The following is a 20791-nucleotide window of genomic DNA, read 5'->3' on the forward strand; positions in this document are numbered from 1 at the left end:
TAGCCAAAGATCGGGACGCAGTCCGTGAGCATGCCAAAGAAGACCTTGAACGACCACCCGAGGGTCATGAGCGTGCCCGCCGAGTTGAGAATGTTGGGGGGGAGCTGGTAGTACGCCGTCAAGAACGGATACCCAATCGCGTTCGTGCCACCGAGGACGACGCCAACCACCGCGTACTGGAAGAGGAAAGCGAGAATCTCGGGCGACGTGTAGACGAGCGCGCCGCCTTCACGGAGGGCACCACCGTCTGGGGCAGTGTCGGCTTCGAGGTCGCCAGGCGTCTTGACAGGCGTGTAGTCGTCGCCCGAGACGGGCTCGATCGACGCCCGGGCATAAGAGAGCCGCTCGCCGAGCGGCAGACCATCCTTCGGCTGCACCATGAGGAAACAAGGCGGAGAAATCAAAAATGACGAGCAAGAAGGTTCCTACGCGCTGTACAGCTCTCATAGGGGACCGGTAACCACCTTCTGAGTCGACCGCCGCATCTCGCGGGATTAGTTTGTTTACTTACGTAGCCGAGTTACCTTCATACGCGACTGGATGGATCGCGTCCCAGATGTGGTCGACTTGGCTTGTGGATGTATCCTAAACGTGGTTCCACGAGGAGCGGTCCCTCTGAGAAGCACCCGTCGCACGTTCGGAAAGTCTGATAACGCGTTCTAGTCTAGCCTCAGCACTGGACAACGTCGTGCACGAGCTCACATACGAGGAGACGCGTCGAGAAAGCACCGCACTCGTGTTGAGCAGCCAGTGTAAGCGAACCAAACGACTCGTTATGGGAATAAGAACTGATGAATGACTTGCCGACCCGGTTCACGAGTGTCCAAGTTACAAAAGACGACACCCACACGCGCTTCGTCCCACTTATGCGTTGCCAGCATTCTCACCAAAATGGCACGGATGCTGCATATTCAAGTCAAATCATTAGTTGTTACTCGACCGTTTGTGGATGATTCAAGTCCAGAACTCCCAGCGTGGCCTTTCTACGAGGAACCCAAAAGATTAATAAGTCGAATTGGACGTTTGGGCTCTTGATTTCACCTTGCTAGATATTGAGTCGTGCGAGCCTCAGTAGTTGAAACCTAAACCGTACGCTATGGTCACCATTTTGTGGCCACCGAGCATGTCCTTGGCCAAATAGACCCCAATAATATTGGACCGACGACGAATGTATGTATCCTACTCGTGGTCACCAACCTCAACCCTAAGCGAATCAAAGGTAGCCAATCTCGAATGCGTGGCACAAGCAGATCTGGGCGCACTACCACAGTAGTCACCGGAAGAACGGGTTGACGCGGTTGCCGTGCACACTGCGTCGACGAGCGTCGGATCGGTCGAGCCGATCAAGGACCGGTCCAAGCAGCAACAACGCTTCTCATTACATTCGTAGTTGAATCAGACGATCGCCACTACCAGATCGCTGCACGCTCGTCTTCAGGCAAATACATGGCGTCGCCTTCTTGGATATCGAACGCGGCGTAGAATTCCGGGAGGTTCTTGAGTGGCGCAAAGCTGCGGAGGAAGCCCGGGCTGTGCACGTCCACCGAGAGGAGCTTGAGCGCTTGTTCGTCGCGGTCGATCGACGCCCAAAACTGGCCCCACGCGAGGAAGAAGCGCTGCTCGGGCGTGTACCCATCGAGAAGGTCGTCCGGACGGCCGTGTTTGGCCAAGTAGAGCTGCAGCGCACGGTATGCGATCTTGACGCCGCCAATGTCGGCAATGTTCTCGCCAAGCGTCAACTGGCCGTTCACGGGCCGGCCGAGCACTTCATACTTGCTGAACTGGTCGACAACGACTTGGGTGCGCGCGTTGAACGCCGCCGCGTCCTCCTACATTCCACAACCATCAAAATTCCCTACGAACATATCAACTCTGTATCAGTCGTACCGGCGTCCACCATTCCGAGAGGTTGCCGGCCGCGTCAAAGAGGCGCCCTTGGTCGTCAAAGCCGTGCGTCATTTCATGGCCAATCACAGCCCCGATCGCGCCAAAGTTCATGGCCATGTCGCGGTCCAGCTACATGTTTCAATCTATCAATGTATCAAGCACGTCGAACGCACCGAGAACGACGGCGACTGGAGGATCGCGGCCGGGAACACGATCTCATTGGCCATCGGGTTGTAATACGCGTTGACCATTTGCGGCGGCATCTCCCACTTGTGCTTCTGCACCGGCGCGTCCACGCGGCGGACAATGTTTTCCGCAAACATGAAGCGCTGCATCGCGAGCACGATCTCGACGTAGCTGCCTTCGAGGTGCAAGGCCGAAAAGTCGGTCCAAACATCCGGGTACCCAATCTTGGTGACGATCGCATCGAGCTTCTCAAGCGACTTGGCCTTGGTCGCCGGCGTCATCCACGTCAAGTCCTGGAGCGACAGCGCAAGCGCTTCCTTGAGGCAGCCCACAAGCTCCAGCATCGCCGTCTTGGCGGTCGGCGGGAAGAACGCCGCGCAGTAGACCGCGCCCATGAGCTCGCCACACGTCTCGTTGAGCGTGTTGACGACGCGCTTCCAGCGCGCCGAAAGCTCCTTCGCGCCCGAGAGTGCCTTGGACAAGGCAAAGGCTTCGTTCACGTACACCTAAATATCAATGTATCAGTTGGTCCTGTGAAAATATCAAGAAAAATAGGACGCACCGACGGCAGGTACGAAGCGAGCGCCTTGAGTACGTGCCAGGACGCGTACTGCTTGTACGCGTCCAAATGCGCTTCAATGTCGTCGGCGAGGAACGTAAACATCTCGGGCGTCGCGACGATCGCAAAGCCCGGCACGTCGAGGCCGTAGCCGCGGAACACGGCCGCCCACGGGAACGCCGCCGCCTCCAACTCGTCGGGCGTCTGCTTGTTGTAGAGCGACGCAATGTCGCGCATCGCAGTCCGCGTGCGCGAGGTTGCCGCAAGCCGGCGCTCGACGGCGACGACCGACGTGGCGACGGCCGATGCATCGTCGTGTGGGCGGAAGAGCGACCACATGGCCGCGACATGCGCCTCGTACGCAGCGAGCTTCTCGGCCTTGTCGGCGTCCGTGTAGTAGTCGCGGTCCGGGAGCCCGAGGCCGCCCTGGGCAAAGAAGAGCCGCTCGGTCGTCGAGTCCTTCATGTCGGGCAGCACGGCGGCATCAAAGAGCACGCTGAGGCCTTGCGTGTGGAGGTACCCAATGGCCTCGATGAACGAGTCGCGGTCGGTCGCGTCCGCAATGCGGGCCAAGAGCGGGTCCAGGGCCGCCGTGCCCGCGGCCTCGACACCGGCCTCGTCCATGGCCGCCTGCCAGAAGCGGGCGATCTGGCCCTCGCACGTGCTCGCGTCGAGCGTATCGATCTCTGCGACCTTGGCTTCGCAGAGTCCTTTCACGTCGTCAAGCACTTGGTCGCGCAGCTTGTAGAAGACGCCCCACGCACTGTACTCGTCCGGAATCGGGTTGCGCTGGGTCCACTTGCCCCACGAGAAGGCCATAAAGTCGTCGCGCGGGTTCGCATCCCGGTTCATGTCATCGAGCTGAAGGCCCGAGTGGGCGGCGGCGCAGCAGCAGAAGCGAGGCGGTGACATGGCTAAAGTCGAAATGACGTCCGAAGGCCGAGGCCTCGGCGTCCGTGGGACGATTCACCCACGTGGCCTTTTTAATTCGCTTGTTCAGTACATGGTCATCGAACTTTGGCCAATCAAAATGCGTAAATCTTGGTCCAAACTACTTGAAAGAGTGAATGAAGACCACCCAAGATCGTGAAATCAGGGATGCCCGTGGAGGCCGCACGCGACGATGCCCGCACGCGCTCATGACAGAATATATGTACAAAGGATTAGACATAGAGGTATATAATAGACTATTCGATTCTTGTTGTCGCGGCCTTGACGCTCGCCGAAGTCGTCAGTTGGACCTTGGACTGACGAAGAGACGACGAAAGTGATGCTGGGGCAGAGTGACGGTTGCGATAGACACTGCCGAGCACGGCCATGGCGCTTCCACGATGGGTATCTCATTTGCTACCTCGACCAGTGTTGATAGTCGGCGGCACGAATAACATACTAGACCGACTGGACTCGTAAATGCAGTTATCGAGTCCCTTGCAACACCTCGACACTATTACTCTTGTGCGATAGTAGGAGGAGAGTGTACCCATCGTGTACCTTCTTGAACGTCGATCGACAACACTCGTTACTGAGACGAGCTCCAAGGATCTCCATATACTTGAATGCTCCGAGTCGACAGGGAATGCCTACCTCGTATGTTATCTTCACTAAGACCGCTACTGAGCCTGAGAAATAACCACGTTGACTGCGGTCCGGCCGTCTTCGATACAGTACTACCGGTAGTTAGGACACTAGACATGTGAGCGCTATAACTAGTTTCGTGCGTCTAGCATTCTCGTACCACACACGATGGAGGTTGGTGCATCCAGATCAAGAGTATTTATGTACTCTTGATCCAGATGAACCTCAGTATTTGAAGCCTCGACTCCCCCGGTCACGTACGAAAATCATGCTGGAGTTGCCAAGTTCGCAAGGCTTTTGCTGCGCCTCTCACACAGTGCGGGTTCCCGACGTCTGTGGAGCAGATCGCACTGGACGGACCCCCTCACCAGACTGTTTGCCATTCACGCTGCCACGTCATTAGGAAATTAACACAGGACAATCTCGTCTCGTATGAAAATACGTTTTTACACGGGCAATCAACGCCTTGAAAATATTTTCGGCCATTGGCTTTTGGAACTAGCGACGCCGAGCGTGGCAGCCCGAGCGACGAGAGCGATGGAGCCTCCAAGAGCGCAAAAGCGCGCCGCTTCGAGCGCCTTTGCCACGACGCAGCCTCGCAGATGACGCCTCTCCAGCGATACAAACTCCAAGTACACGGCGCGCGGCGAAGGCTTGAACGCCTTTACAGCCCTCGGCGGCGCAAGTGATCTTGATGCTTCAGAAAACGAATTCGCATGTCCCTCTACGACCCGCTCTACCACCAGAAGCGAGCTGCAAAGCTCGCCGAGGCCAAGTTGGCGGCCGAAGATGCCCTCATGCGAAAGCCAAGCCCGACGGCGGCGACGAACCTCGGTTCGCGTGCCACCGCGTTCGGGCGCAGCAAGACCCCGACGGTTGTCCGCCAGCGCGCGGCTCCAACTGTCCCGGTGACTGCGCGATCGACGATTCGGTCGACGCAAACGCCCGCCACGACGGCGGTGCAACCTCTGACGGCAAGCAGCCGCACCTCGACCACCGCCGCGCAGCGTCGCACACCGGTGACGAGCGTCGCGACTGCTCCGTCAAGTACCACCACGGATGCCACGCCTGCTAGCGCGGCATCGACGACCACGACTGAGGCGATCCTCGGTCAGCTGCGTTCGGAAGTAGCAACTCTCCAAGCGCAGGTCGTCACCCTCCAAGCCAGCCTCAACGCGTCGATGGACACGGCCAAGACACGCACCTCGGAGCTTGATCTTGCCCATGCCCAGCACGACGCTGATCTCGAGACGCTTGGAACTCAACTTCAGGCCACCCGGGATGTCGTTGCGCATCTCGAGGAATCACTCGAAGTTTCGGAGCACGCAACTGCGACCGGTGCCTCGGACCTCGCTCTTGCTCGCTCGGAGCTCGCTGCATCCCGAGCGCAGCACGACGACGACATCAAGGCCCTCAAGGGCAACCTTGAGGAGGCGCGTCAAGCGGCTTTGGCCGGCGCCTCGGAGCACGAAGCGGTCGTCAAGGCGCTCCAAGCCGATTACGAGAAGGCGCTGGCCGCCAAGGGTGCAGAGTTCCGAGACAAGTACGAAGACGCAGTACGCGGCCGTCGTGTGGTATGCCCTGCTTGCAGCGACGTCGATGAATCGAGTCAGTGGACCGTCCTTAATGGGCCGCTTCTCGAAGACACGGACTTTGACAGCGACATGGAGGTGGTTCTGGGTGAACCACCAGCACCGCCAGAGCTGGTCGCAGCCGCAGAGCTCGAAGCAGAACGCAAGGCTTACGAGGCGCTCAAAGCGCAAGCCGACGACGCAGCCGCCCGCGCCGCATCGAACGAGCTGCGCCTCGAGAACAAGATCTTGAAGCTCATGACGACCATCAACGATCTCTCGGCCGGTGTCAACGCGCTCTCGTCCGACAAGTCGGAGCTCGCAGCGGCCAAAGCGAAGCTCCAGGAGGAGACGACAAACCTCCTGGCGCGCGTAGCCGCCTTGGAAACGGCGCTGCAGACGCAGAAGACCGACGCCAAGACCGACATGCAGGCGCTCGAGACGCGGGCGGTCACGGCCGAAGCCGCTCAAGAAGCCAACGCGACGACGATCCGGGAGCTGCAAACCACAATCGAAGGACTCTCGACGAGCGCCCTCTTCAAGCGTACGCAAGAGCTCTCGAAACAAATCCGGGACCTCGAGACACAGCTGCACCGACTTGGGTACGACTAGCGACGACTAACTCTTTTGGAATACGTGTTTTGCATAAGATCGTAGTTGTAGTTCAATCTAAGTTGGATACTGTTGCCACCAACACCCGCGACAAGGTGCGCAGAGCTCCCAAACGAAGCAGTGCCGGATGGCGCACTTGCCGCTGTGTCACACAGTGTTCGAGACAGTGTTTTGTCCGATGCACAGTTTAACAGTGCATTGAAGGAATACAGTGTTTCGGACTGAAACACTGTTTCCAACAAAGGCACTCGCATGACAGCTTGGTGGTGTGGTATATATATGTACTACAACAAGTGCTGGATCCTCGAGAACTCTCCAATTGCTGCGTTGAAGGAAGGGTAGATGGTGCCGTGGACATCGTGCTCGTAGTCAGGGTGCTCGCCAAAAAAGACTTTGGCGGCGCCAAAGACGGACACGTTTGCTCTGCGGTACGCACATGCCGACTGCAGCATCGAGAACGCAAAGCCCTTTGCTACTTGGCAGGTATGCTGTCGGGATTGCAGGGTACGAATATGTACCTGGAACGGTCGGCGAGCTTGGAAAGAACCCAAGGCGTAAGAGTACGGACGCAGGCTTGCAAGCGCTGCAAAGGACTTGGACTTTCTCGCTGCCGTCGTACCCGTGCAGCAGCACTTCCATTGGCTTCGCGCGCGCTGAGCGCGTGGTCCCACAGAGACACGGCACAGATCGCAGCGCCGGGCGCAAAATGGGGCAGCCCTTCGCATCAACGATGTTGTGTGCGTACGGTGCGTGGTCGACCGCATGCCCGTAGCAAAAGACAGCGTTCGTCGAGAAGTACTTGCACGTGTGGCACACGTACGTTGCTGGGTGTGTACACGTACCGGTATTGCAACGAGCCCCCGGGCGAACCAGCGGGGTCGCCCAGTCCGCGACATCTTTGACGCTCTCAACGAGGAGGTCGCGCCACGCATTGGCGGCGATACCGCGTGCATTCGCGCGTCGTTTGTCGTTGTGGAGCTTGCGCATCTCAATCGACGGCTTTGTGGTGTCGTTGATATGGCGCGCGCCGTCCGCTTCGTCTGGCTCTTCGTCATCGTGCCCACCCCCGTCGTACCCGGCGTCTGCCGACTTACCCGCGACGTCCCAGTCGGCGGCAGTGTTCTCAACCCAGTGCTCGGTGTAGGCGTCGTGGTTTTGCTGCGCGTGGGCGCCCTGGCAATCGCAAGACTCGTCCACATAGGGCTTGGGATCCGGCCCTTCGCACAGAGCCAAATCGGTGCGACGCTTGCGAACGCTCAGGCCGCTGGCGTCGACAGCGGCGACGACCCTCTTGAAGAGGGGCATGTCGACTGGGGGGATTGGTCCATGTCGGCGCTCGTGTTCTTTCACCATTTCCTCGTACGTGGGTGTGCCGGCGAGGCCCTTGCGCTTCTTCGTCCGCTTGGACATCGAGGCGGCTGAAACTGAAACTGATTGATCTACAATCAGGTTCAGTTTCAGCCTCCTCGCTTAACACGGTTATCGCTGTAGTTAGTCGACCAGTCGTTCTGGCGGCGATTGTGGCGGTGGATTTTGGTGCAACTTGAAGTTGCACCTTCTCGAGTTGCACGGTGTCGGTTAGGAAAACGCACGGTATCCGTAAGAAGCCTATCGTATCCGGACCATTTACCTTCCCGTCATTTTCTGCCAGCGCTTCCAAGCAGCAGCAGCATGCTTCCGCCGAGCTTCAACGCCCATGATGGCTTCCTCGTGCCCGGGAGCTACGACATTGCCAACCTGCTCTCGGGGCGGTCGCTCAAGGCGCGGCCCCATGACGTCTTTGTCTGCTCGTACCCGGACTGCGGCAACGACTACGTGCTCCGGATCGTGTATGGCATCTTGCACAACGACGTGGCGCCGATACCGCCGCCCGAGACCGTCGTGCCGCACCTCGAGCGCGTGGGGAAGGAGGTCGCCGAGCGCATGACGGCGAAGGACCACGCGCGCCTCTTCAAGACGCATTTGCCGAGCAAGTGGACGCCGGCCCACGACGCTGCTAAGTACATTTGCGTCGGGCGAAATCCCAAAGATACGTCCGTGGCCCACTACTACCGCACGCGCGAGTACGTCGAGGGCTACCACTACGAGAACGGGCAATGGGATGACTACTTTGAGCTCTTCCTCGCGGGCCAGGTGCCATGACCGTCGCGTCTTCAAGGCGATCATGCGGTGTGTAGGTCGACTTTGGCGACTACTTCGACTTTTTCGTGCCCTGGTTCCAGCGCAAGGACGAAGACAACGTGCTCTTCCTGACGTACGAGTACCTTGCGGACGAGACGCGCGACGCGATCTTGCGCATTGCGCGCTTCCTCGGCGACGACTATGAAGATCGGCTCTTGGAGCACCGCGAGGAGCGGCTCCATGTCATTGTCGACGCGCTCGAGAACGTCAAGGCGCCGCTGATCCAGCTCGGCGACTGGAAAACGCTCTACTCGGCCGACCAAAGCGAGCGCATGCTCGACAAGTTCCACGAGAAGACCAAGGGTACCGGCGCCCAGCACATGTGGGCCGACCTCATGTAAGCGGCCGCCTCTACCTTCTCCTCCTTCTCGTCTTCTTGTCGTACGCATCGAGGATTGATGGCGTCTAGTAGGAATACGCAGGAGTGAGCATCGCGAGATGCGTAGTTGGTCGTTGTGCTAACCGAGGCTAGTCGACTCTTGATGCGTCTACTCGTGTTGCTACTACAGGAAGGGCGATGCGAGCAGCTCTGGTGGAGCTGCAAGGCGCTCGCCTCTGCAGCGGCGCAGGCCATGGCAGCGTGGGCGGCCGTTGGTGCTCGCGCAGCGCCGGGAGCCAAGGGCAGCAAGCCTGGTTCGGTCGCTCTGGTCCTGGCGTCGGTGGGATTTTCGTGTGAATTCGTCGAGTTCTATTTCACCGTGGTTAACTACACTGGTAACGGCTTGGGGCATGGCGGCAGGCCTCGTCCGGTGACCATCATGGACGACGCAGAAGACCTCGAAGCCGAGCTGCAGCGGCAGCTGCAGGACGTGGCCATCGACGACGATGAGGAGGACGAGGAAGACGAGAACGATGGGGATCGACCAGTGTACGAGCGCAAGTCGCTCGACGAGCTCCTCGCCAGGTACATCATGGACGGCGACGACGACGATCCATGCTGATGTGGTTGTAGCTTACAAGACGAGATGCATGGGACCAGTGCGAGTCCCATGTGGACGGCGTTTGCAGAGGCAACAAGGGCCGCAGACGTGGCGCTGCTCTCGGCCGTCGAGACGGACCTCGCCGACTTGGACTTGTACGACGTTCGCAGCGCCATCGAGGTCGACCCGCGATCGGTAGCGACGACGCCAAACGACATGCCCCTCCCACCGACGCCAACTCCGAACGTGACGCTGGCTTCCAACGGCGCTGCGGCGCCGGTCCCCGAGGAGGCTTCGCTGGCAACGGAGGACGAGGCCAGCGTGAGCTACTGCCACGCCCATTGCGAGCCATCGTGCGATGCAGTGTGCTTGGCCCACTGCGCTCTAGTCATGTGCTCCTATTACTCGAGTAGCGCAGCAGCCGCAGCGGCCCGGCACGCAGCCTCAATGGCCGAAGACGAGGTCTTCTGGTCGCTCTCCCAGCAGTCGGTCCAGGCCATCGCCATCGCTGCTCGCGTGCCCACCGTGCTAACCGAGTCGCCATCTGACGCTCTACCTGCAAACAACGTCGACGCAGCGGCCGTCATCGGTAGCCCGACAAAGCTCGACCATGAGGCCCGCTGTGAAGCCATCGAGCGCAAGCACCGAGAGCGCGTTGCAGCGATGGAAGCCGAGCGAGCGGCGGCCGACGCCGCGTACGAAGCCCAGCAGCGCGAACTTGAGCGCGAGATATCCTTTCTCCTTCCCGCTCTGCGTACTCGTCTACTCGTCATGGTTTCCAGCGACATGTAGCGTACGTCATCGCCGCCGAGACCCGACGGCTGGCCAAGCAGCGCCGCGACGAAGCGCGGCAGCGCGCCGAAGACGCTCTCCGCGCCGAGCAAGCCGCACACGACCGCCGCCTCGCCGACGAAGCGCGCCGCCTCGACGAAGAGCATCAGGCTTTTCGCGAAGACCGCCGCAGTCGCGCGATACACATTGCGATCGCGCGCAATGAGCGTCTCGCCATCGAGGGCGCCCGCGCGACCAACGAGCGCTCGCTCATGGGCGCCGAAGACGCTGCATCGATGGCGTTGGCACAAGCGCTCGTGGCCGTCGCCGCCTGGATGCGCAATGTCGATCGATCCCGGACCGAAGAGCGCGCCATGGCCGCCGCCGAAGCCATCGAGCGAGCCCGAGAGGCGGCTGTCGCCGAGGCAGATAGGATAGCACGCGAGCGAGAGCGGCGCGAGGCGTTGCGGCGCGAGCGTTTGGAAGAAGAAGCGCGTCGCGAGGCCGCCATCCAGGCTGTCCTCGCCCAAGAGGCGGCGGCGCGGGCGGCTCTCAAGAAGCAAGCGCTCGAAAAAGAAGCGGCCGAGCGACGCTTGTTGGCGCAGCGGGAGGAAGACTGCCGGCGCAAGCGCCTCGCCGACGAGCAGCGACAACGCACTGCGCTGGAGCGCGTCGAGGCGGTGCGGCGCGAAGCACAAGCCCGTGACGCAGCCGAGAAGGAACGGCAGCGCGAGGCTCAGATGCGCGAGGAAGAGCGCCAGCGGCAGGACGAGCGAGCGCGGCGGCAGCGCGAGGCCGCCCGACGTCAGGAGACCTTCGAACAAGCGTGTATGGAGCGAACGGATCGCGAGGCCCAAGCGCGCGAAGCGGCCGACCGAGACGACGCCGCACGCTTGGCACACTATCGACGTGACACCCACGCGAGCGTCTTGCGGGACCTTGTCGTATGGGCGCAGGTGCGCGAACACGAAGTGCGCCAACGCCACTTGTCGAGCTATCTCCTGGCGCTCGAAGACCGGCGGTCGTTCTTGCTCCGGAAGCGGTCGCGCGTCGATGCTTACGCCGGCGCGATCCTTGGTGTAGCCCACGTCTCGCGCGCTCGCTGGTGGCGTGTGTGGGTTCGCGAGTATGGAATGCACATCGAGAGACGCGCGGCCATCTGCCTTCAACGCGCCTGGCGCCGGTGGCAGCACTTTCGTCGACACGCCGCCGCCCGCGTCCAGTCGGCGTTCCGAGGCTTCCATCTCCGGCGCAAGCTTGCGTCCGCCCTCGAGCTCGCCAAGGTACAGTGTTGTCATCGTCGCTTGGCGTTCATGGCACTGCTAGTTTGTCGACGACGATGACTTTGACTACGACCAAGTCGACGTCGATGCATTCCTTGGGCCAGTGGACGACTTCGACCTTGACGAGGAACCGCCGCCGAGGCCTCGCGTCGGCTGGGAAGCCACGCCCGAGACCGAGTCCGACCAAGGGACCAGCGTGGCTTTGCCCGACGCCGCCCCAACAGCGTACCCGGTCATCGACAACCAGCGACGAGACGACGAAGGTGAGGATCAAGCGGTCGTTGCTCCGCTGCCTTTGCCCGCGCCTCCCGAAAGCACCGCCTCCAAGCTCTACCAGCGCATGCAGAAGGCTGTCAAGATGCACCGACCAAAGCTGGCGCGCAACCCGCCACCGAAAAAAGCTCAAGTCGACGACGTATCGCAGAGCGTCACGTGGTCGACGAGCGGCAAGAAGGCCAAGAAGGTCAACGTACCGTCGCTCGTCGAGCGGCTGCGGCGAACGACCGCGGCCTCCCGATAGCTCGACGCAACGTAGTTAGTCGATGTTGCTACTAGTAGTCCCTTGTAGTCGTTTTTGTAGTCGATGGCCTTTTTTGCTGAGTGACCGTTTCAAGTTGCCGAACGCCGGAGATGCGACGCCTCGTGGGTCTTCTTGTCGCCTGCGCCGTCCCGATCCTCGGGCAGCTGCGCTTCATGCCCATGGTGGAGCCCATGTACGTCGCGCGGAAGCCACTGCAGTTCATGCCCCATTCGGCGGCGTCCACCTGCGCCTTGGTGAACCGCTGCGACCGGTACCGCTTCATGCCCCGCCGGACGGCCGAGATCCAGCCACGCCCAACGACGCAGCTGCCAACGGCGGCACCAACGACAGCGACGCCACGCACTATGACACCGTCGCCGGCGACAACAGCCCCAGGTGCCACGCCGCCCAATGCAACGACGATAGAGCCAACAAGTCGCCCGCCGTTGACTGGCCACCCTGTTCCGTCCAGCGGCTTCGCGACGACTGCGCCATTGTCGCCAGGCGCGACGCCTTCGTATGAGAATCGTACACCAAGTCCATCGTCCGAGTCGACCAAGCGACCCCACGACGATGCCATCGACCGTCCCAACGGTTCGCCGCCACCAGGCCCCATACCCATGAAGCCGGCGACCGACTCGTCCTTGTCGTCGGGTGCGATCGCTGGAATTGCAGTTGGCGCCACCGTCTGCGTCCTCGGCGCGGCGGCGCTGCTCTTTGTCTGGAAGAAGAAGCGCGTGAACGCGGCCAAGCACCAGGAAATCATCGACGACCACACGACAGGCAGCGGCCAGTACTTTGCGCTCTTGTAGATCCATTTGTATCGAGTGCGCTCCGAATAATGACATGGTTCAATGTATGTAAGTCAAATGATCTCAGCGAGGAAGAGCCCGACGATGACCGAGTCAACTCCAGAGGAGGTCTCACTGCAAGTAGCGCTGAACGCGGCTGCAGTGCGTCGACTGGGCTTCCTTGAGCGCTTCCTTGAGTGACACATGCAAGGCGCGCAAGATGGCATAGTCGGTCGCCAAGGTGCGCGAAGCAACCGCGCCGTGCGCCCCAAGGGTCTCGAGCGACAGCGACAGTGCGGGCGACGCCTTGTGGTGCAGCAGGCGCGTCCCGACCTGAAGACGAATTCATCAGCGTATGGCAGATAGCGTCGGACGCACCTCCATATCGAGGCGCCAAGAGAGATTGTGGTATGCAGGTACGTCGAGCGACGGGTTCCACGCGGTCGCAGCCTTGATCGCCTCTCGCTGGGCCTCGTAATACTACACATGGGAGCATGAGGTCGCCCAAAGCTGGCAGGTGTCGTACGGCTGCGAGCACGCCTAGATGGTCTTGCGACAGGCGCAGCTCCGTCAGTGACGTGACAAGCTCTTGGACAGAGCTGCCTCGCTAGAGCATACATGAGGGTGGTGGCGGCGACTGTCCATGGCACCTTGGCGGCGTCGGCGAGAATGACGCACAGGCTCGCCGTGGCTTTCTCCAAGTCGATCGCGCTCCATCCGTACTGCGCTATACAAGGCGTGAGCAATGCAAGGCGTGTACAACGGCGTACAGGCATGACGCGTGAGCTTGCGCTTGAGCTTCTTCTCGGCCGTCGCTGGCGCCGCAACAAGAGGCAGCATGCTGCAAAACTCTTCGAGCTCTAGCCATTCTCAACGATCACCCACCGTCGTCAGCGCGAGCGTCGTACGCTGGGCCGTGAGCGTCGCGAGGGTAGCGGCGCCATCGACCAAGCCCTGATGCAGCCCCATGTTGGCGAGATCCTTTGTCACACCGTCAACCGGCCCTTGTAGCGTACATTCTACATAGTCCGTACAATGGCATTTCTTGCCGACGCGACCGTATACCGTACGCTATAAGCACTCTATACCGTATGCAGTTGTTGCTAACCGACAATATCGTACTTAAACGAGCACCTCGACCGGTTGACGTCAAGTGCGCCTGCATACAAACGCTGCATCTCGGTGGCGCACTTTATCGGACGCTACCGCTGGGGCGTCTGCTCCATATATTTTCGAGCGGCCCAAGACGAGATGGCGACCCCGAACTTCGGCCGAGCGGTCCAGGACATGCCCCCGGCGGGCGGCTTCAAGGCGCCCAACTTTGCCCGCGCCGTGCCCGTGACCCGCGGCCCGCCTGGCTGGGCCATGTTCGCCGGCTGCGCGGCCATCGTGACCTTTGGCTTCTACGTCGTGGGCCAGACCAACCAGGAGATCCGTGCGATGCGCAAGGAGCAGCGCGAGCGCCGCGTGGCCATGCTGCCGTTCTTGCAGGCCGAGGAAGACGCCGAGTACCTCCACATCGAAGCGCACTACTTGGACCAGGAGAAGGAGCGCATGAAGAACGTGCCGGGCTGGAAGGTCGGCGAGTCGCCGTACCACAGCAACACGTGGAAGGTGCCGGTCTGGGCACAAAAGTAAAACACGGCTACCGAGTATACAAGGAACAACGAGGCTTGTATGTGGCGCTAACCGCAAGAAGAATGCACAATCTGTTGTCTACGCCTCGTCTTGGTCGCCAAAGAGCTCGGCGAGCACGTCGTAGTTGATGTTCTTGGACTTGGCGCGCTGCTTCACCTGCAGTTTCTACGTCGACCGCATGAGCACGCGCGGTACGACGGTCGACGTACATAAATAGCGTGGGCGCCAGTGTCGGGCGCCGGGACGTCGTCGTCGGCCTTGACCTTCTTCGGGCGCTTCCGTTTGACCGCCGGTGCTTCCGCTAACCGCGCCGCCTTGGCCGCCTACGCAGCGTCATGACATTGGCCACAGCACATTCCTTCGTACCTTCTTCTCGAGGTACTCGGAATGCATCGTTTCCCAAATCTTGCGCTTCGCCGCCGACTCCTTCTCCGTGAGGATGAGTGCATCGATCTCGTCGTCGTCAATCTCTGAGAGACCCGACTCGTCCGGGTCCGGGGCGCTTGCACTTCGCACCAAGCTGCTCTCCTAGAGCCAAACCGCATGAGTCGTTCGTCGCTCGCGCCAGAACTCGGTGCCACCTCGGGGGCTGCCGTCGAGGATGTCGTCGGTGGTGATTCGACGGCGCTGCCTTCGAGCTCAGCCACGCGCTCGTCGGCGGCGATGCTTGCGCCGAGCTCCGCCTCAAGTGTCTCAAAGAGCGACCGCGTCTTCTTTTGCTGCACGAGCCAGCGCTTCGAGCGGTCGCGGACCGACGTGAGGAGGAGCTCCGCCGACTGCTTCTGCGCGTGCTGCAGGAGCGTGCTGTTGGCATCGTCAAAGCCAAAGTCTTCGTCTTCGAGGAGCCCTTGGCCCGTTGAGTCGGCCGTCTCGCGCCATGTCGAGTCGATCAGCGACGTGAGCGCCTTGCCTTCGAGGAGGCCCTTGCTGGGCGCCATCTCAAGGAGGAGCGACTCCATCGTCTCCTTCTCGCGGTTGCGCGTAAAGGCGGGCGGGTCGCACTCGAGCAGCTTGATTTCCACTTTGCCCATTTGGTCAAACGTGAGCTGCGCGGTCGGAGTCACGGCAAACTCGGCGAGGCGCTTCCGCAACGTGACTTCGCCGATGCTCACGACCCCCGCGACGTCGGTCATGGTGCACTTGACGTTGTGGGACCGCGCAGCGATGAGAAGCGCGGCGCCGCAGATGCCAGACGGTCGCCGGCCAGTTTCCATCCAGTCGCGCTTCATGGCCGAGACGAGGCGCAGCGCCGTGATCGCAATCACATGCATTTGCGTGCCGAGGTTGAGCTGCGACGCAAAGCGGTGGATGTACAGACTCGGGTCAATGAGCGGGATGCTGAGCTGGAGGAGCCGGCAAAACTTGAGAAAGACAGCGCCGAGCTGGAAGACCGAGATTTGCAGCTTGTCGCTAAAGTCGATGAGGAGATGCGGCGACTTTTCGCGCCGGCAGACAACGTAGAGGCACGCGGTGACGATCGCCTGCCAGCGGCGGCCGTGCGTAAAGTTGCGCTGCACCGCGAGGCCAAAGAGACGGTCCGCCGACTCGACGTAGTGGTCGCCGAGCCGGAGCATGCCGGCGACTTGCTTGATGCGGCGCCGGCCGTTTGCGAGCGTCGTCGCGCGGCTTTCGCTGTCGTAGTGCTTGCCGCCGGTACCAATGTTGGTGCTCGGCTTGGAGGCGGAGCCCGAGACGAACTGGCCCATGACCGAGTGCGCACCGCCCGACTCGGAGAACTCGACGCTCGAGACGATCGTGTTCTCCTCGACGACGGTACCGCAGCTCACGCAGACGGCCTCGCCGCTCGCGTCGTACACGTCGATCTCGGTGCATTGGCACGTCGGGCAGACCAGTCGACCCATGCTGCGCTCCGGCCAAGAATCGAATCGAATGGTCTCGACTCCTGATTGGACACGCCTTTGCCCGGCTAAATGCGCCCATCATTTTTATTTGGAATAAAAATACACTCTCCGACAGCGTTCTTTTTTGTAATTTTATTTTATGGCGCCTTTCCCGCGGCAACGGCGCCTCGGCGCAGCACGAGACGACGCGGCAAGGCCGCAAGTCGGCGTGCGGCGTAGGTCGAGTGCTGTGCTGCAGCATGCTACGCACCCAGAAGAAGCGCGCACGAGGCCCAGGCGATGGCAGCACACTGGCGTTGACAGAAGGCCAAAGCGATACTAGTACTAGCTTGTGCCTGGCATGGCCCGCTACAGACGATGGCAACGGGCATGTCATGTGCAAGGCGCAAGGTGTCCGCTGCCATTGCGGCTATCACAGCAGCCACCAGGATGCTGAATGCAGTCCATAGCCCAGGCGGATGCAGCGATTCGCCTTGGCTGCTGGCGTCGCTTGGGGCAGCGGCGATTTGTCATCGTTGGTGCGGGTAATACAAAGGCGAGCACACGACGCAGTGTGGCCTGCAGTGAGGTGCGAGAGCATCGACAACGGGGTCCGGTCGACACGGCGAGCAGTAGGCAGCAGCCTCTTCTTTGAGACGCCATTCATTCATCACAGGACGGAGCAGAAGCGCATGCGATGTTAAAGATTCGTTCGTGATGTGCAATAGATGCGTTGTCAGAGGTCCCGAAAATGCAATGTGAGGGGTTTTTATCAGGCGGACGCTCTTGGGATTTGTATGGTATACTCAAATCACGTGATTTGCCAGAAAGGCTTGCCCGCCCCAAAACACGATGACCGAGACCCGCCGCAGCAAGCGCCTCGCCAACACCGAGCCCGACGTCGTGGCCGCGCCCGCCAAGAAGGCCCGCAAGGCCGCGCCCGCCAAGAAGGCCGACCCCAAGAAGGGCAGCTCGTCGCCCAAGGTCCCGTCGCTCAAGGTCGGCGACACCATTGTCGACGTCGAGCTCAAGAACGAGAAGGACGAGCCGGTCTCAGTCCTCGAGCTCACCAAGGAGATGGGCGCGGTCTTCTTCATGTTCCCGAAGGCCAACACGCCGGGTTGCACCAAGCAGGCGTGCGGTACGCCGTCTCGACTGCGACATGTGGGAGCTAAGCGACGTCGTAGGGTTCCGTGACCACCACGACGCGTTCAAGGCCGCCGGCTACAACGTCTTTGCCCTCGCGCAGGACAACCCGACGCCGCTCACAACGTGGCAGAAGGGCCAGAAGCTGCCGTACACGCTCCTGAGCGACAAGGCCCACGCGCTCATCCAGCAGTTTGGCAGCTCCAAGGACGGCAAGAAGAAGGTGCAGCGGTCGCACGTCGTTGTCGCCAAGGGCGGTGTCATCGCCGACATGCAGCCCCAAGTGAGCCCTCAAGAGAGCGTCGACAAGGCCCTCGCCTTTTGCAAGGCGTCGGCCTCGGCGTAAGCTGCTATGTCGTTGTCGTCTCTACCTTTGCGTAACCACTCTCATGGACGTTCCTCCGCACATCTTCTTTGTCCTGCATGCTCCGCAGACGGGGTAGAGCAAGCATTATTAGCTTCGTACAAGGAAGCGAGAAGAGAGATGAGCGTCGTCGACTACTTGCGCGCAAAGAGCGACCCGATCGCCTTCTTCTTGGGCGGTGGCGACTTGAGTGTATCGAGGGACCCTGGCGCCGCCTTCCGCTTCCCGTCCTGGCTGCCCTTGAAGAACGGGTTCGTGCGCATCGGTGCTGGCGCGCGCGGTGGCGTGTGCGGCGCCTCCTGCAACGTAGCGCGTCGCTCGTCTGCCGAGACGTCGTCCACTTGCTCGTCTTCATTGCGCTGCGGCTCGTCGGCTTGGTCGGTCACGAGTTGCTTGAGCGGTGGCATAAAGTTGCGCTGTCGCCGGGGTGGCGACGTCGGCCGCGCATAGCTCGGCATCGAATACGTATGCGTCTCCGTCTCGAGACGCGGCGCCTCGACAAAGGCTTCGTAGAGCGCCTCCAGCTGCGCGCCAAGCTGCCGCATGCCAAAGTGCGTCGCGATCGTCTGCGCGATCGTATGGCTCTTCTCGAGCATGAAGCACTTAGCGAGATCGAGGGCCCGCGCCGGCATGTCACTCGCACACGCGTCCTTGACCATCACGAGGAGCTGCTTGTCCATCGACGCTTGCTCCGTCACGAGGTCGGGACTGCCAAGCCAAGCCAGGTGTTCGACCTTGTGGTACGGGTATAGCCTCATGGTCTTGTCGAGGCGCTCGGGCACACTGCCCAGCACGAAGGTCGATGGCACTGGCCGGTTCTTGCGTGCGAGGCGGGGCGCCTCCATGTCTTCGGGTAGCGGAATGTACAGCAGCGTATCGCGGAGGAACCCGAGCGCAAAGACGTGCGGGCCCGGCGACCCGAGCGGCGTCCACTGGTCGCCCATGCCGTGGCTAAGCACGTGCAGCACGCCGAGGCTGTCGACCGCAAAGAGCATGTGGGCGTCGTTAAAGCCAAGCCAGCGCAGGTCGGTTTGCGGCGAGAGCGGGAGCGGGCTTGAGGCGACGACGGCGACGCGGGGCGCATGCCGTTGAAACGGGAGCTTGTACACATCGACATGGAGGCAGGCTTCGCGGGCCACCTGGGTGACGACGGCCAAGTACGGGCCGGACGCCGCCATCGTGAGCACGCGGGCGCGGAGGGAGAAGGACCCGTACGGAATGCCGGCCGTCGTGTACAGCCGCAAGATGTTGAGCGACGTGGCGACCGCGCAAAAGTGGTCGGCGGTCGCGACGCAGAGCGCGTCTTCGTCGAGCGGGAGCTGCGCGTGCCACGAGGCGTTGGCGGCCCACGACTCGAAGCGGCGGTAGAAGAGGACGCTGTGGTCGTCGTCGGTCTTTGGCGACGCAAAGAACGCGCCGTGGGTATCAAAGGCCGCCAGGAGAAAGCCGTACGAGTCGGTAAACCTAAACCCGCGACGGTTCTTGTCGGCAAAACTCACTTGAATCAAGTGGTCGTCGGTCGAGGGCAGTCGCTCGATCTCGCCGAGCGGCGACCACGCGAGGAGCGTCACGGGCCCGCTGAGAATGCTACCGCTTTGAAATGGCGGCGCCAACGGCTTGGCGAACACCAAGGGCGAGACGTGCGACGGCAAAGCGCCACGTGGCGATGGCGGCGCCGACGACTCGAGGGGCGCCGCGACCGCCGGCAGAATGGTCATGTCTTGGCCAAAGCCAAAGCTCGCTTTGATCGCGTTCACCTGCATGTCTGGGTCTTCGTCTTCGGAAGCGCTCTCGAGCGTTGGCAGCACCGTGGGTGCAGGCGGCACGATGGGCGCAGGCACCTCGGGCACCACGACAGTAGGTACGGTCGTCAGAGCCAGAGAAGGGGCAGCTGCGGTATCGCATGCGTCGGGCGCAACGTTCTCGGCGTACCCGACGTTGCCAGAAGCCAAGAGGAGTGCGATCCCGTTGGCATCGGCCAGCCACGAGAGGGCCATGACCGCGTCCTCGACTTCGTAGACGGCAATGCACTCCTGCGTCGCCACCGACCAGACAAATACCTACGCGAGCACGCTGAGATATCAAGACGATGGATCGACTGGCGTACCTGGCGGGCCATCGAGGCGGCGGCGACGTAGCGGCCGTTGGGCGAGAAGCCCACGACGTTGATGTCGGCGGCCACGATCCCATCGGTGCTCGGAAACACAAGCTTGTGGACCAGTGCCCACGAGTCGCGTGCGTAGAGGCCGAGCGTGTTGGTGCGCAGCGGCACGGCGAGAAGGCGCCCGTCGATTGGCGCCCAGGCGATGCGGCAGAGCACGTCGTCGTCCTTCATGCCATTCTGGTACTGGAGCGGAAGGCTCTTGAGCGCAGAAACCTCGACCGTGTCGTCGTCAATGTGCGCAATGTCAAAGATCTGCACCGTGCTGTCGGCGCCCGACGTCGCCACATACGTCTCCATCGGGTCCATCGCAATGCTTTTCGCGACTTCCTTGTGCCCGTCGAGGAGGAGGAGGCGCTCCATGTTGGCGCGGGACACGATCCGGCTCTGCGTGTCCTCGCTCACGACGCCGACGTAGCTTGTAGAGCAGTCGACGTGCTTGATGTCCTCGGTGCAGCGGAGGAAGCAGCCTTCAAACTTGGGCTTGGCGCCAGCGCTGACGCTGTACCGGTTGAGCACGTAGTTGTCGGACGTGGCGACAAACATATCGCTGCCGCTCACCGCGACCGACGGGATCGTGCCATCGTCCGAGTCGAGGATCATGGCCTTGAGCTCCTTGAGCGTCGTGAGGTCCGTGAAGCGGACGTAGCCATCCTCGCCGCAGGTGACGGCGATCGAGCCCGGGAGCACGCCGAGGTCCCCGACGCCGGACGCATGCATCGAGATCGTCAAGATGCTCCGGACGCGCATGCTGCTGCTGCGGCTGCTGCTAAGTATGGAAAAAT

General features: G+C 61.3%; 12 protein-coding genes across 13 annotated transcripts; 6 read left to right on the forward strand and 6 right to left on the reverse strand.

Annotated features, from left to right (window-relative positions):
* Positions 1–17: 17 nt before the first annotated feature.
* On the reverse strand, positions 18–380 carry SDRG_10235 (hypothetical protein; the record flags this gene model as incomplete). The annotated part of the gene is made up of 1 exon (XM_008616216.1): positions 18–380. A coding segment is annotated over one exon (363 nt), but the record flags the coding sequence as incomplete, so codon positions are not given.
* Positions 381–1266: 886 nt separating this feature from the next.
* SDRG_10236 (hypothetical protein) lies at positions 1267–3610 on the reverse strand. Its single transcript, XM_008616217.1, has 4 exons — positions 2636–3610; positions 2061–2579; positions 1888–2016; positions 1267–1829 (listed from the first exon to the last, which is right to left on the reverse strand). Exons 1-4 carry the CDS (start codon positions 3542–3544, stop codon positions 1410–1412), a joined length of 1977 nt encoding a protein of 658 aa, XP_008614439.1. The 5' UTR covers positions 3545–3610; the 3' UTR covers positions 1267–1409.
* Positions 3611–4708: 1098 nt separating this feature from the next.
* SDRG_10237 (hypothetical protein) lies at positions 4709–6427 on the forward strand. Its single transcript, XM_008616218.1, has one exon. It carries the CDS (start codon positions 4924–4926, stop codon positions 6388–6390), a length of 1467 nt encoding a protein of 488 aa, XP_008614440.1. The 5' UTR covers positions 4709–4923; the 3' UTR covers positions 6391–6427.
* Positions 6428–6569: 142 nt separating this feature from the next.
* On the reverse strand, positions 6570–7927 carry SDRG_10238 (hypothetical protein). Its single transcript, XM_008616219.1, has 2 exons — positions 6909–7927; positions 6570–6862 (listed from the first exon to the last, which is right to left on the reverse strand). The coding sequence occupies exons 1-2, from the start codon at positions 7798–7800 to the stop codon at positions 6675–6677; spliced, it is 1080 nt and encodes a 359-aa protein (XP_008614441.1). The 5' UTR covers positions 7801–7927; the 3' UTR covers positions 6570–6674.
* An 82-nt stretch (positions 7928–8009) lies between these two features.
* On the forward strand, positions 8010–9074 carry SDRG_10239. Of its 2 annotated transcripts, XM_008616220.1 has the most exons (3): positions 8010–8523; positions 8568–8908; positions 8984–9074. In XM_008616220.1, the coding sequence occupies exons 1-3, from the start codon at positions 8062–8064 to the stop codon at positions 8997–8999; spliced, it is 819 nt and encodes a 272-aa protein (XP_008614442.1). In that variant the 5' UTR covers positions 8010–8061; the 3' UTR covers positions 9000–9074. The 2 variants fall into 2 exon arrangements, with proteins under 2 accessions (XP_008614442.1, XP_008614443.1); XM_008616221.1 differs by having other exon boundaries at positions 8568–9074.
* Positions 9075–9329: 255 nt separating this feature from the next.
* SDRG_10240 (hypothetical protein) lies at positions 9330–12065 on the forward strand (the record flags this gene model as incomplete). The annotated part of the gene is made up of 4 exons (XM_008616222.1): positions 9330–9475; positions 9524–10245; positions 10284–11545; positions 11589–12065. 4 exons carry the CDS (start codon positions 9330–9332, stop codon positions 12063–12065), a joined length of 2607 nt encoding a protein of 868 aa, XP_008614444.1.
* Positions 12066–12175: 110 nt separating this feature from the next.
* SDRG_10241 (hypothetical protein) lies at positions 12176–12877 on the forward strand (the record flags this gene model as incomplete). The annotated part of the gene is made up of 1 exon (XM_008616223.1): positions 12176–12877. The coding sequence occupies one exon, from the start codon at positions 12176–12178 to the stop codon at positions 12875–12877; it is 702 nt and encodes a 233-aa protein (XP_008614445.1).
* Positions 12878–12963: 86 nt separating this feature from the next.
* Positions 12964–13825, reverse strand: SDRG_10242 (hypothetical protein; the record flags this gene model as incomplete). The annotated part of the gene is made up of 6 exons (XM_008616224.1): positions 12964–13189; positions 13235–13336; positions 13383–13463; positions 13507–13583; positions 13627–13716; positions 13765–13825. 6 exons carry the CDS (start codon positions 13823–13825, stop codon positions 12989–12991), a joined length of 612 nt encoding a protein of 203 aa, XP_008614446.1. The 3' UTR covers positions 12964–12988.
* Positions 13826–14034: 209 nt separating this feature from the next.
* On the forward strand, positions 14035–14575 carry SDRG_10243 (hypothetical protein). Its single transcript, XM_008616225.1, has one exon. It carries the CDS (start codon positions 14108–14110, stop codon positions 14492–14494), a length of 387 nt encoding a protein of 128 aa, XP_008614447.1. The 5' UTR covers positions 14035–14107; the 3' UTR covers positions 14495–14575.
* Positions 14573–16356, reverse strand: SDRG_10244 (hypothetical protein; the record flags this gene model as incomplete). Its single annotated transcript, XM_008616226.1, has 4 exons — positions 14573–14659; positions 14704–14817; positions 14861–15022; positions 15076–16356. The coding sequence occupies 4 exons, from the start codon at positions 16354–16356 to the stop codon at positions 14573–14575; spliced, it is 1644 nt and encodes a 547-aa protein (XP_008614448.1).
* Positions 16357–17150: 794 nt separating this feature from the next.
* Positions 17151–17889, forward strand: SDRG_10245 (hypothetical protein). The gene is made up of 2 exons (XM_008616227.1): positions 17151–17476; positions 17523–17889. The coding sequence occupies exons 1-2, from the start codon at positions 17188–17190 to the stop codon at positions 17825–17827; spliced, it is 594 nt and encodes a 197-aa protein (XP_008614449.1). The 5' UTR covers positions 17151–17187; the 3' UTR covers positions 17828–17889.
* Positions 17865–20774, reverse strand: SDRG_10246 (hypothetical protein). Its single transcript, XM_008616228.1, has 2 exons — positions 19953–20774; positions 17865–19905 (listed from the first exon to the last, which is right to left on the reverse strand). The coding sequence occupies exons 1-2, from the start codon at positions 20754–20756 to the stop codon at positions 17980–17982; spliced, it is 2730 nt and encodes a 909-aa protein (XP_008614450.1). The 5' UTR covers positions 20757–20774; the 3' UTR covers positions 17865–17979.
* Positions 20775–20791: the final 17 nt, after the last annotated feature.

Source organism: Saprolegnia diclina (genome assembly GCF_000281045.1).
Source record: "Saprolegnia diclina VS20 unplaced genomic scaffold supercont1.34, whole genome shotgun sequence".
NCBI classification, from domain to species: domain Eukaryota; phylum Oomycota; class Saprolegniomycetes; order Saprolegniales; family Saprolegniaceae; genus Saprolegnia; species Saprolegnia diclina.

Excerpts from the sequence above, each read along its gene's own strand:
- SDRG_10236 (XM_008616217.1), bottom strand. The coding sequence starts at position 3,544 with ATGTCACCGCCTCGCTTCTGCTGCTGCGCCGCCGCCCACTCGGGCCTT. Across the intron at positions 2,017-2,060 it reads TCCAGTCGCCGTCGTTCTCG|CTGGACCGCGACATGGCCAT; the intron begins GTGCGTTCGACG and ends TGAAACATGTAG. Across the intron at positions 1,830-1,887 it reads TCTCGGAATGGTGGACGCCG|GAGGACGCGGCGGCGTTCAA; the intron begins GTACGACTGATA and ends TGTGGAATGTAG.
- SDRG_10237 (XM_008616218.1), top strand. The coding sequence starts at position 4,924 with ATGTCCCTCTACGACCCGCTCTACCACCAGAAGCGAGCTGCAAAGCTC.
- SDRG_10238 (XM_008616219.1), bottom strand. The coding sequence starts at position 7,800 with ATGTCCAAGCGGACGAAGAAGCGCAAGGGCCTCGCCGGCACACCCACG. Across the intron at positions 6,863-6,908 it reads AAGCTCGCCGACCGTTCCAG|CAAAGGGCTTTGCGTTCTCG; the intron begins GTACATATTCGT and ends CCTGCCAAGTAG.
- SDRG_10239 (XM_008616220.1), top strand. The coding sequence starts at position 8,062 with ATGCTTCCGCCGAGCTTCAACGCCCATGATGGCTTCCTCGTGCCCGGG. Across the intron at positions 8,524-8,567 it reads AGCTCTTCCTCGCGGGCCAG|GTCGACTTTGGCGACTACTT; the intron begins GTGCCATGACCG and ends TGCGGTGTGTAG.
- SDRG_10243 (XM_008616225.1), top strand. The coding sequence starts at position 14,108 with ATGGCGACCCCGAACTTCGGCCGAGCGGTCCAGGACATGCCCCCGGCG.
- SDRG_10245 (XM_008616227.1), top strand. The coding sequence starts at position 17,188 with ATGACCGAGACCCGCCGCAGCAAGCGCCTCGCCAACACCGAGCCCGAC. Across the intron at positions 17,477-17,522 it reads TTGCACCAAGCAGGCGTGCG|GGTTCCGTGACCACCACGAC; the intron begins GTACGCCGTCTC and ends GCGACGTCGTAG.
- SDRG_10246 (XM_008616228.1), bottom strand. The coding sequence starts at position 20,756 with ATGCGCGTCCGGAGCATCTTGACGATCTCGATGCATGCGTCCGGCGTC. Across the intron at positions 19,906-19,952 it reads CCGCCTCGATGGCCCGCCAG|GTATTTGTCTGGTCGGTGGC; the intron begins GTACGCCAGTCG and ends GTGCTCGCGTAG.